Below are 8,013 nucleotides of genomic sequence, written 5' to 3'. Positions count from 1 at the left end.
GATAGTGGGCATACGGGGTATATACTCAGTGGGTACATTTGTCAAAAATGCATCAAACTGGGCATTTAAAACCAAAACGTCCTATTGCATGTAAACTATGCCTCAATAAACGTCATTAGAGAATGACACCCTTCTAGGCTACCCCATTGCCTGGAGGACAAAGCTCTAATTTCTTATCCTGGCCTAAGCATTGATTTGGCTTCTTTCCTGGCTCTTCTTCCCCCCTTTATCCCTCTCCCCCCCACCTCACCCCCTTTCCCTAAACACCTGTCACATGAAATGCACAGCAGATCTAACATGGGCCTGGATCTCCCTGACCCACAGGTGATCATTCTTCTCTCGTGCTCCACTGACCCTGACATATGGGATATCAAGTTTTTGGAGGCGTGTGATGAACACACGATGCAATCCACGGATGATGGATGATGGAGTGGTAGACTTAAAACCTGTATACTTGTATTATTAACCAATGTCGCCCCAATAAATCCAATTAAAAAATAAAGAGCTTGCCCCAGCTGGTTTGGCTCAGTGGATAGAGCGTCCACCTGCGGACTGAAGGGTCCCAGGTTCCATTCCGGTCAAGGGCACATGCCTGGGTTGCAGGCTCGATCCCCAGTGGGGGGCGTGCAGCAGGCAGCCGATCAGTGATTCTCTCTCATCATTGATGTTTCTCTCTCTCTCTCCCTCTCCTTTCCTTTCTGAAATCAATAAAAATATTTAAAATAAAAATAATAATAAAAATAAAGAGCTTCCGGTTGCACTCTTGTGTTTATGTCTCCCCTCTCCTTACTCGACGGTGGTGGTGTTGATGGAACCCGGGCCTTTTTACCATTGCGCACAGGGCGGCGGGACGGATGCTCCTCCAGTCCTGCAGGGGGCGCTGTGGGAGCGGCCAGCTGCCTCCCTGCTCTCGACTGCTCTGGGCCGCTCCCCCCCCCAAAAAAACACACGCTTGGGGCCCCGCCCCTTTGCAACAACCCTACTTCTCATTGGTCAGGGGCTGTCCAATGAAACGAGGCGTTGGTGCGAGGTCGCAACCATCTTAGTCGGCTAGGCCCGGGTGTCGGGTGGTGGCGGCGGCGGGAGGTAGGAAGGTAGGTGGGCCGGGTCGCGCCGCTCCGGTCCCGGCCTTGCCTCCCTGTCCGGTTCCGCCGCGGGCCCACGATGCCGCAGTTCCAGACCTGGGAGGAGTTCAGTCGCGCGGCCGAGAAGCTCTACCTCGCCGACCCCATGAGGGTAAGTGGCCCGCGGGCCGGTGCCTCTGGCCGCAGCCCCAGCCCCAGGTCGGGGGTCTCCCCGGCCGCCCGCCCGGCCCCGGAGGCGGCTCCGCACCGGGGAGGGGGGCCGGGGTGGAGAGAGACGGACGCCTCCACGTCCCACCGTTCCTCCTGCCTCCTCTCCGGTGAACGGCCCGGTCAGGCCTCGAAATGGGCAAGAATCGGGGTCCTTCCGGGGCCCTAAGCCGCTCCGCCGCCGGCCTTTCTCCGCCCCGAACCCCCGAGGACCTTTGTGGGTTTACGTGTCTCTAAGGGCCGGGCTCCTCCCCCGCAGCTTCACTTCCTGTCCCTGGATCTGCTGCCCATTTCCCCCTGCGCCAGGGCGTTAGGGTGCCTCGGGTCCAATAAAACGGTTATTTCATTTTATTTTTTTCTGACACCGCCGAAACGTGCTTGAAACCCCCCCCCCAGTTTGGAGGCATCGACACCCCTGAGACTAGTGCTGCTTCATCAGATGGATGGTGTGGGGGTGCTGGCACCCGTTCCTCAGCACGATGCACTTGAACGGCAAGGTTTGCAGACAGTTTTAGGGGGGCCTGTGGCTTCATTCAGCTCCGCCCCTCCTCCCCCTACAGAAGTTAGGTCATTCTTTTAAAAGCTAAGGATCGCCCCGGCCGGTTTGCTCAGTGGGTAGAGCGTCGACCTGCGGACTGAAGGGTCCCGGGTTCGATTCGTGGTCAGGGCACCTGCCCGGGTTAAGGGCTCGATTCCCCAGTAGGGGGCGAGCAGGAGGCAGACGATCCATGATTCTCATCATTGATGTTTCTATTTCTCCCTTCCTGTCTGAAATCAATAAAAATAGTTTTTAATACATAAGTAAATAAAAAGCTAAGGTTTGTCTTGCGGTCACGTCTAAAACTCACTTGGAACCCCTGCTTGTTAACGAAAAGCCCTGCCAGCTCTCCGGACCTTGGGAGGGAACCAGAAGCTGTAGAATGCTTTGCTCCATTCTTCTCCATAAGGTGACAATGAACGATTGGGTGAGTGAGATGTCTTTCTGATTCATTCGCTCATTTAAATGAGCACTTTGTGGGTGACACGGTTCCTAGCTTCTCTGTTTGGATGACTTCTCTGGTCTGTTCCTTCCTTCAAGCCATGTACCGCGAAAACGAGAAGGGACGTTTGTCCAGGGGTCCCGGGCCGCTGTCTAAACTAAGAATATTTTAGCAGAGTGAAGAGCAGACAAGCTCCCATCCTATCTAAATGCGATGTCATCCTATCTAAATGTGATGTCATCCTATCTAAATGCGATGTCATCCTATCTAAATGCGATGTCATCCTATCTAAAAGCGATGTCATCCTATCTAAATGCGATGTCATCCTATCTAAATGCTATGTCATCCAATCTAAATGCGATGTCATCCAATCTAAATGTGATGTCATCCTATCTAAATGCGATGTCATCCTATCTAAATGCGATGTCATCCTATCTAAATGCGATGTCATCCTATCTAAATGCGATGTCATCCTATCTAAATGCTATGTCATCCCATCTAAATGCTATGTCATCCTATCTAAATGCGATGTCATCCTATCTAAATGTGATGTCATCCTATCTAAATGCGATGTCATCCTATCTAAATGTGACGTCATCCCATCTAAATGCTATGTCATCCCATTTAAATGCGATGTCATCCTATCTAAATGTGATGTCATCCTATCTAAATGTGATAGCTGCGGCCTGCCCCCCTGCAGGCTCCCTGGCTTGGTCGCCCCCTTCCGCCGCCCTCAGCTCTGGCCCAGGAGCACAGCGCCCACTGGCTCACTCAGCCTGTGTCTGCCTTTAGCCACCTTCTTCCCTAAGAGGAAAACCTCCCTTTCCACAGCGCGTCCCCTCCCCCAGTCTAGTCGCCCACTTTCTCAGCATTTTACCTGCAGGCCTTCCTCTGGGACTTCCTCGTGCTCTTTTGTGCTTTGTGGTTCTGGTTGGTAGAATCAAAGTTGCTGGGAGAGTAAGCACCCTGATTTCTCTCTCCTCGTGGCATCTGAGTTGGTAACTGAAGATGCCCCATGTTACAACATGAACCGCTCACAGGAGCACTCTGACCCTTTAACTCCCATTTCTCCTAATGAGGCAGCGAGCGTTCTTTAAACTAAGACTTGAAACTTCACATAGTTGTCATACTTCGCATTTTAAAGTTTCATTGTGTTTCTGGAGAATTGACATTTGTTAAATAGGTAAGACTGAATCTAACAATTCAATAAATAGCGTCAGGTAATCTAAGACAATTAACCTAATTATTATTTATATCTGCCTAAGTGCTTGGTGACTCCCTTTCCTCCCTCGCCAAGACAGACCTGCAGGGATGGGGTGACTGTTCCAGTCCCGGGAGAGCAGAGAGCATAATGGAAAGGTCTGCAGGTTACAGCTCGAGGAGCCTTAGGATGCAGTTGGCAGAATTGTCTTGAGGCTTCTGGTACTGCACTGCAACCATTTTAAAATGATGTTCCTGTTTTAGCTTATAGATACTTGGCACTTTTTCAAACAACTAGCTACGAATTATTCATATTGGTTAGCAAAAAACTAATACGTTATTGTGAATTCATCATTTAAAAAAATAAAATAATGTTCACGGAAATTATAAATTCTCTTGGGAAATGTCTTCTTTTATTGAAATATGCTAATCTCTAAACTATGTTCATGGCTACTAATTATGTAATACTGAACAACAAAAAACACAATCTAAAACTGTGTTAGATTTTTTGTGTAGCATGGCTCTTGATATAGGAGTTTAATTCCAGATTTGGGAAAATTGTTGATGGAGGCTTCTTTTCAAGGCAGAATTCTGCTCTTTGGTAACAATGCATCATGCGGCATCACTATAAAGACATGATTTTGCTGAATACATTAGCCTCAGTGCACCTCCTGAGCCATGGGGAAGGGAGAGTGCGAACTGGCTTCCAGAGGAAGATTTGGACTGAACTAGCCATTTCTGCCGTGTGTGTCCCCACCCACACCCACACCCTCTTCTTTTCCCATCATTCCTCTGTGGCTGACAGAGGTTTAGTGTTCCCCTTAGGTTTAATGTTGGGGCCCCGCAAACTAACCTGACAAAAGACAGATTAACAAAGGGAAACACTACCCGTGAACTGGATTTCATGAAGGAACAGGAGGAGGCAGAAATAGGAGCCTATAGGCCAGCCTAACAGAGGCTGACGGAGTGCAGAACGGAGGCTAGAAAAAGAAAAGGGGGTTTGGGTTCCGGGGGGGGGGGGGGTGACTTAATGGGGAGGTGATGGGAATGTGTGGTAATAATGGCTGATTGGTTTGTTGTGCAGGTAAGAATCCTGTGGAAGGAGAGGGGACAGTTGTGTCCCCTTTACGGGGCTGATTTATGTCCTGCTATTAGCGAGAAAAGGCAGAGCCTATTGCCTGCGGCTCGTACAGTCCTTATGCCACCGTGGCTCTTGGGAGCTGGCATGCTTGGATGCCCTTCAGTAAATGTTTTCATTGCTGGAAATGCCAAACCACCTTAAATCTCTTTACAAAATAAATTGTAGCAACAGGAATGAACTAGAATGCTGTGTGTCTACCTCATTTCAATAAGTTTACATAAAGGTGACTATTCTAAAGGATCGTTTTAGCCAACCTGAAGACTGAACTATTTATGAGAAAGACCTTCTGATTTCGCTGTTTCTAAATACGTATTTTTTTGTTTCAGGCACGTGTGGTTCTCAAATACAGGCATTCTGATGGGAGTTTGTGTATTAAAGTAACAGATGACTTAGTTGTAAGTATACATTTTTTTATTGGTTGCACACTTTCAGATTTGTTGGCGTTAATAATTTGTTTAAAATTACATAGGATTTATGCAGATTGCCCATTAGGACTCTTATTTTGCATTTCATTCCGAAGTCAAGAACCACATTCTAGATTAGAAGCTACTTTCATAGGCTCTTGAGGAATTAATTCAACTTCATTAAGATAGCATGCCGGGTGGAGTTTCATAATTGCTCTATTTGGACCTTAATCAAGAGTAATATAGAGGCCAGAGCTGGATCTAAGGGGACAAAGGTTCTCTTATGGGCACATGAGAAGTCAGTGATGGTATTTGAACACAGATACAGGTTTTACAGTTACATCTTTCTCCTTCCCTGTCTGCTCGCTCTTGCCACCTCCTCCATCCCCTTCACTCCGAGCCTCTGCCACATGCTTTCTGCACGCGGTGCTCCCTCCCCTGCAGCTGCTCCCGCCACTGCAGCTGCTCCCTCCCCTGCAGCTGCTCCCGCCACTGCAGCTGCTCCCTCCCCTGCAGCTGCTCTTGGTGCAGCCCACGGCACCTTCCGTAATTCTCAAGCCCAGAAGTCTCCTCGCTTCCTACTTTACTTGACCTCCTGGCTGCTTTACAGAAAGCCACTCTCGTGGAAATCATTATTTTGGTGTCTGTGGCTCCATTTTATCTTTTTTCTTTTAAAAAATTTTTTTTCTTGTTCTCTGCTTGTTTCATTCTTTGCTCATGGCTTCGCTGAGGTGCCCCCAGCATGCTGATTTCTCCAGGACTCTGTCCTTGGTTGTCTTTTGAAACCACTTGTGGAGTAATCTGTTCAGTGATTAAGTGCAGGACTGCCTGCAGCTGTCTCTTCAGTTTTGTACATTTAACTCGCATGGTTTTCTGACTCCTGGCTAGTTCTGAGCTGAGCGTCCTCACCTCAGCGCTCCTCACAGCCAGCCTGTCCGGAACGGAACACTTCGCCACTTCTCCCACGGGCTCCTCCTGTGTCCTGGTTTCAGTTCCACTTCATGCTTGTGGATCATGTGGTTCCTTCCTGTCCGTCATTCTCAAGTCCACTGTTTCCTAACCTTGAACCTCTGGTACATTCTGTACACTTGTCTAGGCATTTGGGGGTTGGGGGTTCGAGCTCCCTCATTTATTTCCTGTCGTGAACTCTCCATCTTCACTGTTACTCTCTAAGGTTAGGATCTTGTCATCATCACTTGCCTGGACTCTTAGAATAGTCTCCTGACTCCCTGCTAACAGTTCCCCCTTCAGTCCTCCTAGACTGCTGCTGGAATGGTTTCAGAAATGCGAGTTTGACTGTTATAACCGCCTTCAAACCTTTAGTGGCTCCTCATCACTCAAGGTACACTCCACCCTCACCGCCCTAAGCTCTGTCTTTCCTGTGTTAATTTAAAGCTCAAGAGTTCTTCTCACCAGACCACAGCAGTATTTAACATGTTGCTTAACTGGTCGTTTCTGAGAAGCTTCTGAGAGAGTTCGTGCAGTGTTTTATCCACAGCAGTGACAAACTTAAGGGATGTGATTGCTGGAGGCTTGGAAACGTGGATGTGATTTTCTTAGTATGACCTCCAGAGAGGAGAGAGCAGCACAGCGTCAGCACAGACGCACACTTTTACCCAGTCACACATCTGGCACATGGTTGCTCATCTGCTTTTGCATAGTTAACGTGTACTTTTAAAATTTCTGACAGTGTCTGGTGTACAGAACAGACCAAGCTCAAGATGTAAAGAAGATTGAGAAATTCCACAGTCAACTGATGCGACTTATGGTAGCCAAGGAATCCCGCAGTGTTGCCATGGAAACGGACTGACTGGTTTGAGGTGAAGACTGCTTGCCATGCTCTTAGGAAGTAAATCTCTTTTGAATTTGAGGCAGTGTTGGGACAGAAAATTCTTACTGTAACTATTCAGAAGCCAAGAGACCATTGTTTTGTACTTTGCTTCTTATGTTTACTCTAGAGAGCGAAGAATGCAAATGCTTTCAGTTAGAAAGCCTTTATTTATTTTTGGAAATGGAACAAGAAATGTGTCTATCTTGGAAACTTTCTGCAGATTATTTGATGCTGGGGAAAAATATGTAATTATTTCTTTCAGTAAGTTTGTAGCAATAATTTGAAAATGAGATATCAGGAAAAGCCTATTCTTCCTTAAGTTTAGTTTATTTGTCTTTAAAAAAAATTAAATGTAACCATTTTGCTGGGTTAATCATTTCTTTTGGGGCATAATATTTGTGCAGTTGGCGACCAACAAATATAAAATACGGTAACTAGAATTAACTGCACATACTGATTATGTACAGTAGAGTGAGTCTCAATTGTATCTAAAAGTAATTATGAAAACAAGTATGCTTTATCTTGAACTTTGCAAATTTAAACTATTTTTTCATATAAGGGATTATTAGTATTAATAAGCTTGTTGAGAAAACTTTGAATCTAGTTCTCAGTGCTTAAAACACATGAACAGAATGGTCACTGATAGACGGAAGCCAGCACATTACAGGGCATTTGTCACAGATTTCCCATGGGGACTTGCCCAGAAGGGCTAAGGATTATGCGAACTGTTATGTTATTTAACATAACTGTTGTCATGTTAAATCTCTGCGTACCTCGTACCTCTTCGATGCCCCTGCCCATTCCTCTCATTACCGAACCAAGGGGTTAAACACGACCATCACAACTGTTAGGTTTCCATTAAGCCAGAAGAATATTATTTGATATTTATCTTATCTTTGTAACCTGAATTTTACCAAGTAATGTAATGTTCATATGTTGATTCCCACATTAAAATATTTTTTGTTAGGAATTTGTTGTGTTGAGCAGCCTTTTAACATGGAAAGTTCTACTAGCCATATGAATTTTGACATGTTTCAAAGAGGTCAGTAAATAAAATATGCGAATATATATTGTTTCTCTCGAAGTTTTTAACTTCACAAGAATTACTCGTTTCTTGACTGGCATATACTGTATTCATTTAGTCCACATTGAGCATAATGATTCT

The 8,013-nt window shown here is 46.2% G+C and overlaps 1 protein-coding gene across 1 annotated transcript; it reads left to right on the top strand.

Moving 5' to 3' along the window:
• Positions 1-1,027: 1,027 nt before the first annotated feature.
• SRP9 (signal recognition particle 9) lies at positions 1,028-7,916 on the top strand. Its single transcript, XM_036354954.1, has 3 exons — positions 1,028-1,236; positions 4,940-5,008; positions 6,708-7,916. The coding sequence occupies exons 1-3, from the start codon at positions 1,165-1,167 to the stop codon at positions 6,825-6,827; spliced, it is 261 nt and encodes an 86-aa protein (XP_036210847.1). The 5' UTR covers positions 1,028-1,164; the 3' UTR covers positions 6,828-7,916.
• The last annotated feature ends 97 nt before the right edge of the window (positions 7,917-8,013 follow it).

Source organism: Myotis myotis, unplaced genomic scaffold (genome assembly GCF_014108235.1).
Source record: "Myotis myotis isolate mMyoMyo1 unplaced genomic scaffold, mMyoMyo1.p scaffold_m19_p_21, whole genome shotgun sequence".
In the NCBI taxonomy this organism is placed as follows: domain Eukaryota; kingdom Metazoa; phylum Chordata; class Mammalia; order Chiroptera; family Vespertilionidae; genus Myotis; species Myotis myotis.
Note: the sequence above shows the minus strand (reverse complement) of the source record. Positions and strands in the feature narration are given on the sequence as shown.